We start from the raw sequence: 13244 nt of genomic DNA on the forward strand, positions 1-13244 counted from the left end.
ATTGGGTCCAAGCTAGTGAGCTTTTGCTCAAACCAGATGAGCCCGTGCTCAAGCTGGCGACCTCGGGGTCTCAAACCTGGGTCCTCTGCATCCCAGTCCGATGCTCTATCCACTGCGCCACCGCCTGGTCAGGCAACAACTGTGTATTATATCAATTTAATTTAACTGATTTGATCATTCCTGTGGAATAAAAGTTCATAATATAAAATGTTATAGAAATCCTATAAATATTTGTAAAGTTGTTTTTGCCATTGTACCAAGTCCTAGAATGTATTCTACATCATTTATTAATTTTTGCATCATTTATTAATTTTTATGACAGGTTTTTTTTGTTGTTGTTGTTGTTGTTTGGTTTTTGTTTTTTTTCTGAAGCTAGAAACGGGGAGAGGCAGTCAGACAGACTCCCGCATGCGCCCAACCGGGATCCACCCGGCATGCCCACCAGGGGGTGATGCTCTGCCCCTCCGGGGCGTCGCTCTGCCGCGACCAGAGCCACTCTAGCGCCTGGGGCAGAGGCCAAGGAGCCATCCCCAGCGCCCGGGCCATCTTTGCTCCAATGGAGCCTCGGCTGCAGGAGGGGAAGAGAGACACAGAGAGGAAGGAGAGGGGGAGGGGTGGGGTGGAGAAGCAGATGGGCGCTTCTCCTGTGTGCCCTGGCCAGGAATCGAACCCGGGACTTCTGCACACCAGGCCGACGCTCTACCACTGAGCCAACCCACCAGGGCCCAGGTTTTTTTATTGTAGCTATTTGAGAATCCTGTAAACACTATGGCTCTCTTGCTGATCATATGTTCCCAATGTTTATTTTGAGACTAAATGACAACCTGGGAATATTAACTACCAGGGTACATCTGGTTATGTTTTTAAATAAAGAGCAATAAAAAATAAACCTTTGGTTTTTCTTTTTAATGTTTTCACTAGAACCATAGCACATAGAGAAAAGTATATAAAACAAATATACTGCTCACAAAAATTAGGGGATATTTCAAAATAAATATAAAGCAATAAAAAAGCTTTTTTTTTTAATTTTTTTTTATTTTAATTTTTTTATTTATTCATTTTAGAAAGGAGAGAGAGAGAGGAGAGAGACAGAGAGAGAAGGGGGGGGAGGAGCAGGAAGCATCAACTCCCATATGTGCCTTGACCAGGCAAGCCCAGGGTTTCGAACCGGCGACCTCAGCATTTCCAGGTCGACGCTTTATCCACTGCGCCACCACAGGTCAGGCCGCTTTTTTTTTTTAAACAAGTACATCAGAAAAACAAGTCAAAGTTGTTCAGGTATGCAAATGAGATGCAAAACCTACTTTTCTTCAGTGAAAATAAATGCACTATAGAAAAGGCTGAAAGTCCTGGAGTATCTGCACATTCCCTGATCCCCTAATTTTTGTGAGCGGTATAATTTAACAAATCATAAAACACTCATCTAACCATCAAGAAAGACAGTATAAATGTCTTTAGAAACCTTGTCTCCCTCCCCTATTATAACCTTTCCTCTAAAACTAATTACTGATATGCTTGTTACAATAAATATTTCTGGCTTTTACCCTCTAAGTATACACCATTATGCTGTGGTTCAGGGGTCAGGAACCTTTTTGGCTGAGAGAGCCATGAACGCCACATATTTTAAAATGTAATTCCGCCCTGGCCGGTTGGCTCAGCGGTAGAGCGTCGGCCTAGCGTGCGGAGGACCTGGGTTCGATTCCCGGCCAGGGCACACAGGAGAAGCGCCCATTTGCTTCTCCACCCCTCCGCCGCGCTTTCCTCTCTGTCTCTCTCTTCCCCTCCCGCAGCCAAGGCTCCATTGGAGCAAAGATGGCCCGGGCGCTGGGGATGGCTCTGTGGCCTCTACCTCAGGCGCTAGAGTGGCTCTGGTCGCAACATGGTGACGCCCAGGATGGGCAGAGCATCACCCCCTGGTGGGCAGAGCGTCGCCCCTGGTGGGCGTGCCGGGTGGATCCCGATCGGGCGCATGCGGGAGTCTGTCTGACTGTCTCTCCCCGTTTCCAGCTTCAGAAAAATGAAAAAAAAACAACAACAATAAAATGTAATTCCGTGAGAGCCATACAACGACCAGTGAACCTTACGCATTATCCAATAAAAACTTGGTGGTGTCCCGCAACCATGAACATGAACCATGAAATGAATGGATTGTAATACATGAGAATCTTCTATATTTTTAACATTTTTTTATTAAAGATTTGTCTGTGAGCCAGATGCAGCCATCAAAAGAGCCACATCTGGCTCACAAGCCATAGGTTCCCGACCCCTGCTGTGGTTTATTTTACTTGCTTCTGAACTCTGTATAAATAAAACCATTTGTGGCCCTGGCTGGTTGGCTCAGTGGTAGAGCGTCAGCCCAGCGTGTGGAAGTCCAGGGTTCGATTCCTGGTCAAGGCACACAGGAGAAGCGCCCATCTGCTTCTCCACCCTTCCCCTTATCCTTTGTCTCTCTCTTCTCCTCCTGCAGCCAGGGCTCCATTGGAGCAAAGTTGGACCTGACGCTGAGGATGGCTCTATGACCTCCGCCTCAGGCGCTAGAGTGGTTCTGGTTGCAGCGGGGCAACGCCCCAGATGGGCAGAGCATCACCCCATGGTGGGCATGCCTGTGGATGGGGGGGGCGCATGCGGGAGTCTGTCTGTCTGCCTCCTCGCTTCTAACTTCAGAAAAATACATAAAATAAAATAAAACCATTTGATATATATTCTTGTCTTCTATTTTAAGATTTTACTTATTCATTTCAGAGAGAGAGAGAAGGAGCGGGAAGCATCAACTCTCATACGTGCCTTGACCAGACAAGCCCACGGTTTTGAACTGGCAGCCTCAGAGTTCCAGGTCGCTGCTTTATCCACTGCACCACCACAGGCCAGGTGTATTTTTGCCTTCTTTCAATCAACACTTTTAAGATTCAATCATGTTATTATTGTGCAGTGTCATAAATTGTTTCTTTACAGAGAGGCAGAGACCGACAGGAAGGGAGAAAGATGAGAAGCATTAACTCACAGTTGTGGCACTTTAGTTGCTCATTGATTGCTTTCTCATATGTGCCTTGTTGGGGAGCGGGGCGGGGGCGGCTCCAGCTAAGCCAGTGACCCTTTGCTCAAGCCAGAGACCTTGGGCTCAAGCCGGCCACTCTGCGCTTTAACTGAGCTAGTAACCTCACTTAGAACCTAGGTCCTCACCTTCCCAGATCGAGGCTCTATCCTCTGAACCACCACCTGGTCAGACTAATGTGATATCTCAATTTCTACAGCCTCAGGTTAAGGAAAACCTTAAACCGCTGTAGGGCAAGACGAGGGAAAACTGCAGAAAAACTAGGAGGGGAGGAACGGGAGGCGGAACCTAAAGTGAGAGGAAAGCAGGAACTGCAGCCGCGGAAGAGGATTTCAAACCTGAACGAAAGTCGGTCGGGTTTACCGAGCGGACCGGAAGTACTGTAGAGAAGCTTCGGCACCATGGCGGGTCCTGTCAGCTTGCGAGAGCTTCTGATGGGAGCTTCAGTCTGGAACAGCCCTGAAATCCCGGAGGGAGCCCCTCCAGAGGGCGAAGGGAGCGTGCCTAGCGGACCGGAGCCTCCCTGGCGAGAGGATGAGATCTGCGTGGTGGGAATCTTCGGCAAAACGGCCCTGCGACTGAATTCCGAGAAATTCTCACTTGTGAACACGGTGTGCGACCGACAGGTCTTTCCCCTTTTTCGCCACCAAGATCCTGGGGACCCTGAGCCGGGAATTAGGAGCGAAGCCAGCGCTGTCAGGGAAGCTGGTGGAGCCGGGGACCCTGGGGCTGGGGCCGCTGATCCAGTTCTGGGAGGTGCAGCTGCCGCGGAAGGTAACCAAACTGAGCCAGGCGCGCAGGACTACAGCCTGCTGCAGGCCTATTACAATCAGGAAAGCAAAGTTCTCTATCTCCTTCTCACTTCCATCTGTGACAACTCCCAGCTTCTGCGGGCTTGTCGAGCCCTTCAGAGTGGGGAAGCTGGAGGTGGCCTCTCTTTACCTCATGCAGAAGCGCACGAGTTCTGGAAACATCAAGAGAAACTTCAGTGCCTCAGTCTCCTTTACCTTTTCTCGGTTTGTCACATTCTGCTGCTGGTCCATCCCACTTGTTCCTTTGACATTACTTATGATCGAGTGTTCAGAGCCCTAGATGGACTGAGACAGAAAGTACTACCACTCCTCAAAACAGCCATTAAGGATTGTCCGGTTGGCAAAGACTGGAAACTCAACTGCCGACCTTGCCCTCCTAGACTCCTTTTTCTCTTTCAACTTAATGGAGCCCTCAAAGTGGAACCCCCTCGAAACCAAGACCCAGCTCATCCAGACAAGCCCAAGAAGCATTCTCCCAAAAGGAGACTGCAGCATGCCCTGGAGGACCAGATTTATAGAATCTTCCGGAAGAGTCGTGTATTGACTAACCAGAGTATCAACTGCCTCTTTACTGTGCCTGCCAACCAAGCTTTTGTGTACATAGTTCCGGGAAGCCAGGAGGAGGACCCAGTAGGCATGTTGCTGGACCAACTTAGGAGTCATTGTACTATGAAGGACCCTGAGTCTTTGCTGGTGCCTACATCCCTTTCTGGTCCCAGGCGATACCAGGTGATGAGGCAGCACGCCCGACAACAACTTTCTTTCCACGTTGACAGCAGCAGTTCCAGTTCTTCAGGGCAGCTAGTGGATTTCACTCTTCGGGAATTTCTATGGCAGCATGTGGAGCTAGTCCTAAGCAAGAAAGGTTTTGATGACAGTGTGGGCAGGAACCCACAGCCTTCCCATTTTGAACTTCCCACTTACCAGAAGTGGATCTCAGCAGCTTCAAAACTGTATGAAGTAGCTATTGATGGCAAAGAGGAGGACCTGGCGTCTCCCACTGGGGAGATAACATCTAAGATTTTAAGCAGTATTAAAGTCTTGGAAGGGTTTTTGGATATTGACACCAAATTCTCAGAAAACCGGTGCCAAAAAGCTCTACCCATGGCCCATAGTGCCTATCAGTCAAATTTGCCTCATAATTACACAATGACTGTCCATAAGAATCAACTTGCCCAGGCTCTACGAGTATACAGCCAACACGCTAAAGGGCCAGCCTTTCACAAATACGCCATGCAGTTACACGAGGACTGCTACAAGTTCTGGAGCAATGGCCATCAGCTCTGTGAGGAGAGGAGTTTAACTGATCAACATTGTGTACATAAATTTCACTCATTACCTAAATCAGGTAATGAGTAGCTTATATAAGTTTTTTTGGCATTTTGAAATCAAAACTTGGAGCTATGTTTTTATTCTTGTTCTAAGAGAATTTGTTCACCATAGATTGATATTTTTAAGTCTTTATTCATTTTTTAGAGAGGAAAGAGAGAGAGAGAAGGGGGAGGAGCAGGAAGCATCAACTCCCATATGTGCCTTGACCGGGCAAGTGCAGGGTTTTTTGGTTTGTTTGTTTGTTTTGGGTTTTTTTTTTTATTTTTCTGAAGCTGGAAACGGGGAGAGACAGTCAAACAGACTCCCGCATGCGCCCGACCGGGATCCACCCGGCACACCCACCAGGGGCAACGCTCTGCCCACCAGGGGGTCATGCTCTGCCCCTCCGGGGGGTCCCTCTGCCGCGACCAGAGCCACTCTAACGCCTGGGGCAGAGGCCAAGGAGCCATCCCCAGCGCCCCGGGCCATCTTTGCTCCAATGGAGCCTTGGCTGCGGGAGGGGAAGAGAGAGACAGAGAGGAAGGGGGGGGGGGTGGAGAAGCAAATGGGCGCTTCTCCTATGTGCCCTGGCCGAGAATTGAACCCGGGTCCCCCGCAAGCCAGGCCGACGCTCTACCGCTGAGCCAACCGGCCAGGGCCGAGTGCAGGGTTTTGAACTGGTGACCTCAGCGTTCCACTTTATCCACTGTGCCACCACAGGTCAGGCTAGACTGATATTTTTAAAGAGCTCTATGGAAATGTAGATACATCACATTTAAGTTTTCTCCTGCTGTAGAAAAAATAATCAGCCATGGCTACTAATTATTTTATCATATTTAAACAATAAACCCTAGAAGATTAGTAAATGAGAACTGTTAAATAATACAGTTTCAGAAATTTCATATGAACATTTTTATATTGTAGTTTTTGTTGAACTAAAATGAATATGATGAAGTGTAAGGTTACCATAATAATGATAAAAGTTACTTAGCAACTCTAAGATATTTTTATTTGTTCTGTTAATATATTTAGTCAAGGTTTGGTATTTTGGGTTTTTTCCCCTCATTCTGAAAGTATTATTTGGAGAAATTTGGGGGTTAGATGCTATAGAATGCAAAATAAATTTGACTCCATGTTGTGGGTGTGGAATTAATAGTGACTCACGTTCTCAGGAGAAAAGCCGGAGGCTGATAGAAACCCTCCTGTGCTGTATCACAACAGCCGAGCTCGATCCACTGGCGCCTGTAACTGTGGAAGGAAACAAGCACCTCGAGATGATCCCTTTGATATCAAGGCAGCTAACTATGACTTTTATCAGGTAGACCTGGATTTTTCTCTTCTCCTTGGTTTCTTGTTTGTTTGTTTTTTTGTTAACTACCAACTGAGTACAAATATTTTCAGACGTATCAAAAAAGGTAAAACTGCAGTGTGATATGTAGATAAGGGAAATTTTCTTATATGTACTTACTTGCTTAGTCATTGTTGATCTTGCTTTTTAAAGTGAAGAATGTGTTGTTTTTGTTTTTTTTTTCTACAGAGACAGAGATAGAGTCAGAGAGAGGGATAGATAGGGACAGACAGCCAGGAATGGAGAGAGATGAGAAGCATCAATCATCAGTTTTTAGTTGCGACACCTTAGTTGTTCATTGATCACTTTCTCATATGTGCCTTGACTGCGGGCCTTCAGCAGACCGAGTAACCCCTTGCTCGAACCAGTGACCTTGGGTCCAAGCTGGTGAGCTTTTGCTCAAACCAGATGAGCCCGCACTCAAGCTGGCGACCTCAGGGTCTTGAACCTGGGTCCTTCTGCATCCCAAACTGACGCTCTAGCCACTGTGCCACTGCCTGGTCAGGCATTGTTTTTGTTTTTTAAGTGAGAGGATGGGAGGTAGATCCACCTGGCACCCTGTCTAGGGCCAATTGTTCGAATCAATAGAGCTGTTTTTAGTGGCTGAGGCTGACGCATTGGGACCAACTGAGCTATCCTCAATGCCAGGGGCTGACACTCAAACCAATTGAGCCACTGGCAGTGAGAGAGAGAAAGAAAAGGGGGAGGAGGAGAGAAGGAGATGGTCACTTCTCCTGACCAGGAATTGAACCCAGGAATTCTGCACGCCAGGCTCGTGCTCTATCCACTTAGCAAACCAACCAGGACCAAGAATATGTTGTTTTAAATGAAAAGTTCACAGGTGTTTTTTTTTTTCCTTCTTCCTCTACAGCTTCTGGAAGAAAAATGTTGTGGAAAATTGGATCATATCAATTTCCCAGTATTTGAACCAAGTACTCCAGATCCTGCTCCTGCCAAAAATGAATCTTCTCCTGCCCCTCCAGATGCAGATGCTGATAAACTTAAAGAAAAAGAACCTCAAACCCAAGGAGATAGCACAAGTCTGAGTCTAGCGTTGAGTTTAGGCCAATCCACAGGTAGCTTAGGTACCTATCCAGCTGATCCACAAGCAGGAGGAGATAATCCAGAAGTTCATGGTCAAGGAGAAGCAAAAACTGAGAAGAGACCAAACTTGGTTGATCGACAGGCATCCACAGTTGAGTATCTCCCAGGCATGCTGCATTCAAATTGCCCGAAAGGTCTCCTTCCCAAATTCTCCAGCTGGTCTTTGGTTAAACTAGGCCCTGCTAAGTCTTACAACTTTCATACGGGTTTGGACCAACAGGGCTTCATTCCAGGAACAAACTATCTTATGCCTTGGGACATTGTCATCAGGACTAGAGCTGAAGATGAAGGAGACTTAGACACAAATTCTTGGCCTGCTCCAAATAAAGCTGTCCCTGGAAAGAGGAGTGCAGTTGTGATGGGAAGAGGAAGACGGCGAGATGACATAGCGCGAGCATTCGTGGGCTTTGAATATGAAGACTCTCGAGGTCGGAGGTTTATGTGCTCGGGACCTGACAAAGTAATGAAAGTACTGGGAAGTGGACCAAAGGAATCAGCTTTAAAAGCCCTGAATAGTGATATGCCCTTATATATTCTGTCCTCATCTCAGGGTAGAGGGCTAAAACCACATTATGCTCAACTTATGAGGCTTTTTGTTGTGGTTCCTGATGCTCCTTTGCAGATAATCCTGATGCCTCAGGTAAGAAATACAACCATTTCTGTCTTTAGAAACAAAGCGTGCTGATGCTTATTTTGATTGTTTTTAAAAAGTACAAGATAATATCAAAGTAATTATTTCACTGAACAGGTCTTAATTTTAAATACTTTTTATGTCTAATATTCTTTTTTTTTTTTTTGAAAAATAAATTGTGTGGCCATGGCTGGTTGGCTCAGTGGTAGAGCATCGACCCAGCATGTGGCAGTCCCGGGTTCAATTCCCAGCCAGGGCACACAGGAGATGCGCCATCTGCTTCTCCACCATTCCTTCTCCTTTCTAGTTCCCTCTTCCTGTCTCGCAGCCAGGGCTCCATTGGAGTAAAGTTGGCCCTGGTGCTGAGGATGGCTCCATGGCCTCCACCTCAGGTGCTAGAATGGCTCCAGTTGCAACAGAGCAACGTCCCAGATGGGTAGAGCATCGCCCCCTAGTGGGCATGCCGGGTGGATCCTGGCCGGGTGCATGTGGGAGTCTGTCTTTCTGCCTCCTTACTCCTCACTTAGGAAAAATACAAAAAATAATAATAATAAATAAAATAAATTGTGTGTTAATCAGTTCATGCCATCAGTTCATGTCAATTGGTTCACTTGATGTTAACTATCTGTAGAAAAGCAGGATAACATTTGAGCCTAAATAATGAAGTAGTATTGAATATGATTAGAGTTAGGTGTGTACCCATTACTGAGAAACCTGTTGTTTGTTTAGGCATTTATCTTTCAGGTGTTTTTTATTGAAAAGAGTAAAGATTATACCTACCTGGCAGGAGAGATATCATGATCACACAGGTGGTTTTCCCAGGGTGAGGCTCACTTATTGCACTCCGAGTGTGCTGACCCCTGCGATTTCCCCAAATGTGGGAAACTCAACTGCATAATTTGTGGTAGTGGGGGACTGCGTTCGCGCTCTCCCCTGGGTTAAAAAAAAGTAAAGATTATTTTACCTATGCTTTTCAGGTTCAACCAGGCCCACCACCATGTCCAATATTCCACCCAGAAAAACAAGAAATCACTCTCCCACCGGATGGCCTCTGGGTTTTGAGGTTTCCTTATGCATATGTGACAGAAAGAGGACCTTGTTTCCCTCCAAAGGAGAACGTGCACTTAATGAGTTACAAGGTGCTCCGTGGGGTTCTAAAAGCTGTAACGCAGTAAGTGTCTTCCAGCCAATTCAATCCTAAACTTGAACTGTTTTGTTTTTGCTGTATATGGGGTGTTTTCTTGATATTGTGTATGCTGTGTTTTCTTGAATCCAAAATGTGTTTTGGTTACAGGAGCTCATTATTTGGACAATAATTGTTCTATTTCATGATATTATTGATATTTATTGTCAATGGGACTGCAAATTCCTAATAAACATTGGTTATTCTCAAAAAACGACTTAATATACATGGTTGATAACTCTGTTTTTCTCTTTCACTGTCCATAACAAGACATGTTTCTGTCAGAACTGAGTATTGCATAATCATGTTGAGCCAGAAATTAGTTTTTGCTAAAATTATGTTTTAACTGGGATTTTACTTAAGATGCTGCTCCTGCCTGACCAGGCGGTGGCACAGTCGGACTGGGATGCGGAGGACCCAGGTTTGAGACTCCAAGGTCACTAGCTTGAGCACGGCCTCATCTGGCTTGAGCAGAAGCTCACCAGCTTGGACCCAAGGTCACTGCCTCAAGCAAGGGGTTACTCGGTCTGCTGAAGGCCCGCAGTCAAGGCACATATGAGAAAGCAATCAATGAACAACTAAGGTGTCAAAACAAAAAACTGATTGATGCTTGTCATCTCTCTCCATTCCTGTCTCTCTGTCCCTCTCTCTGACTCTATCTCTGTCCCTGTATAAATAAATAAGATGCTGCTCCTAAAATTATCTTCAACTTGTTGTTAGGTTCACAGTTCTGTTACCTGAGTTAGATTCTTTTTTTCTTACCATTTTATTCTTGGACTGATGAAAAACCATATTTTAAATGAATGCTGTCTGAGCTAAAGCTTTTTTTTGTTGTTGTTTTTTTGGGTTTTTTTTACAGAGACAGAGAGTGAGTCAGAGAGAGGGATAGACAGGGACAGACAGGAACGGAGAGAGATGAGAAGTATCAATCATTAGTTTTTCATTGCGCATTGCAACAACTTAGTTGTTCATTGATTGCTTGACCGCGGGCCTTCAGCAGACCAAGTTACCCCTTGCTGAAGCCAGCGACCTTGGGTTCAAGCTGGTGGGATTTTGCTCAAACCAGATGAACCCACGCTCAAGCTGGCGACCTCGGGTTCTCGAACCTGGGTCCTCTGCATCCCAGTCTGATGCTCTATCCACCACGCCACCGCCTGGTCAGGCACTTTTTTTTGTTTTTTTAAGGTTTTATTGACTTTACAGAAAGAGGAGAGAGAAGGGTTAGGGTGGAGCAAGAAGTATCCGTTCATAGTTGCTACACTTTAGTTGTTCATTGATTGCTTCTCATATGTGCCTTGACCGGGCAAGGCCAGTATTTCGAACCAACGACCTCAGCATTCCATGTCAATACTCTATCCACTGCACCACCACAAGCCAAGCTAAAGTTTTTAAATCCAAAATATTAACACACTTTATTTTTTTTAATTCCTATACCATGAAACAATTTGTTAAATGATACAGATGTTATAAGTCTATGGTAACTTTCATGAGCATCAACATGGTGACACTGATATATCACCAATTAGAAAAGTGTGTAAGATAAGTTAACATAACAGAATTTTAGTATTATTGATTACATTTTCCTAAACACATTAATTCTGAAATGCTCGGAAATTAAATTGGAGGTTTTAGTTTGCATATATATGAAATACAGTATTTGCATAAGATGGCTTACTAATAGCTTAAAGCAGTTATTTAAGTTTTGATTAAGAGGTGCAAATAAGGCCTGATCTGTGGTGGCACAGTGAATAGGGCATCCACCTGGAATATACTAGTTCAGAAACCCCAGGTGTGGCCGCTCAATGCACATGCGAGAAGCTGGTAATACTATGAGTTGATGCTTCCTACTCCTCCCCCAACTTTTCTCTCTCTCACTAAAAAAATAAATAAAATACAGCCTGACCAGGCGGTTGCACAGTGAATAGAGCGTCGGACTGGGATGCGGAGGACCCAGGTTCAAGACCCCGAGGTCGCCAGCTTAAGCACGGGCTCATCTGGTTTGAGCAAAGCTCACCAATTTGGACCCAAGGTCACTGGCTTGAGCAAAGGGTTACTCAGTCTGTTGTAGCCCCACGGTCAAGGTACATATGAGAAAGCAATCAATGAACAACTAAAGTGCCACAATGAAAAACTGATGATTGATGCTTCTCATCTCTCTGCGTTCCTGTCTATCCCTATCTGTCCCTTTCTCTGACTCTCGCTGTCTCTAAAAAATAAAAATACACAATTGCAATTACTGTATAGAAAACACCTTGGTTTTTTTTGTTGTTGTTGTTTGTTTTTTAGCGAGAGAGACAGAGGGTCAGATAGGGACAGACAGGAAGGGAGAGAGATGAGAAGCATCAATTCTTCCTGTGGCACCTTAGTTGTTCATCAATTGCTTTCTCATATGTGCCTTGACCAGGGGGCTCTAGCCAAGCCAGTGACACCTTGCTCAAATCAGCAACCTTGGGATCAAGCCAATGATCCTGTGCTCAAGCTGGCGGCCTCAAGGTTTCGAACCTGGGTCCTCAGTGTCTCAGGCTGATACTCTCTCCACTCTGCTACTGCATGGTCAGGCTTTAAATAAATTTAAATTCAAATTTTTTAAATAAAAATTTTTAAAGAGGTGGAGAACCCTGATCCCTTTTCTTTGGAGGTTTATTTTTATTTATTATTTTTTTTTTTGTATTTTTCTGAAGCTGGAAATGGGGAGAGACAGTCAGACAGACTCCCGCATGTGCCCGACCGGGATCCACCCAGCATGCCCACCAGGGGCGACGCTCTGCCCACCAGGGGACGATGTTCTGCCCCTCCGGGGCATTGCTCTGTCGCGACCAGAGCCACTCTAGTGCCTGGGGCAGAGGCCAAGGAGCCATCCCCAGCGCCCGGGCCATCTTTGTTCCAATGGAGCCTCGGCTGCAGGAGGGGAAGAGAGAGACAGAGAGGAAGGAGAGGGGGAGGGGTGGAGAAGCAGATGGGCGCTTCTCCTGTGTGCCCTGGCTGGGAATTGAACCCGGGACTTCTGTACGCCAGGCCGACGCTCTACCACTGAGCCAACCGGCCAGGGCCATCTTTGGAGATTTAATGTCATTAGAACCTCCCTAATGGACAGAGATGGCTCCAGATAAGGTCTGCTGACAAGGAAGGGTGTCAGAGGCCCCAGGGCAACCTGTCATGAGCAAAGGAAAAAAGACAGAACTAGTGACCCTGTGCTGTAGCCAGCTGGGACTGCTGTAACAAAATACCACACTGCACAGCTGGAACAACAAACATTTGCTCCTCCCAGTTCTGGAGTCTGGGAAGTTCAATATCAAGATGCCCATATTCACTGTCTGGTATAAGCTTTTTCCCTGGTTTGCGCATGGCCACCTTCACTGTGTCCTCGCATGGTGGAGAGAGAGGGGTCTCTGGTCTCTTCCTCTTCTTGTAAGGGGATCCACCCTCACGACCTAAACACCTCCCAAAGGCCCTGTTCCCCAAATACCATTGCATTGGGGTTTAGGGTTTGAACAGATACATTTGAAGGGAAGACACAAACATTTGATCATGGTACTTTATATCAATGCTAAGGCCAAGAATGGTTCAGGCTGAAGGTGCCCCCTAACCAGACAGATGCCTAGAAAATATGCTTTGGGAACCATAGCTGAGCAAGTGATACAACCAAAGTTTTGCACCTCCGGGGCCCAAGGACTTGGCACTCCTGGTTAACAGTACGATTAAAGGAGTGGGGTCGCCTGCCATGCAAGCCATGCGTTGGCAGTTAAAGAGCTGAAATGCTCATAGTCCAGGCATCTGGTGGCTTAAGGATGGTCTGTTTCTTT

The 13244-nt window shown here is 46.1% G+C and overlaps 1 protein-coding gene and 1 non-coding gene across 2 annotated transcripts; both read left to right on the top strand.

The window, feature by feature from the left end:
• Positions 1-3222: 3222 nt before the first annotated feature.
• SMG8 (SMG8 nonsense mediated mRNA decay factor) lies at positions 3223-10541 on the top strand. The gene is made up of 4 exons (XM_066264072.1): positions 3223-5212; positions 6348-6493; positions 7395-8267; positions 9236-10541. Exons 1-4 carry the CDS (start codon positions 3454-3456, stop codon positions 9431-9433), a joined length of 2976 nt encoding a protein of 991 aa, XP_066120169.1. The 5' UTR covers positions 3223-3453; the 3' UTR covers positions 9434-10541.
• LOC136327642 (U1 spliceosomal RNA) lies at positions 9031-9194 on the top strand. The gene has a single exon (XR_010729822.1). It is a non-coding gene; the product is annotated as a U1 spliceosomal RNA (small nuclear RNA).
• Positions 10542-13244: the final 2703 nt, after the last annotated feature.

Source organism: Saccopteryx bilineata, chromosome 2, assembly GCF_036850765.1.
Source record: "Saccopteryx bilineata isolate mSacBil1 chromosome 2, mSacBil1_pri_phased_curated, whole genome shotgun sequence".
In the NCBI taxonomy this organism is placed as follows: domain Eukaryota; kingdom Metazoa; phylum Chordata; class Mammalia; order Chiroptera; family Emballonuridae; genus Saccopteryx; species Saccopteryx bilineata.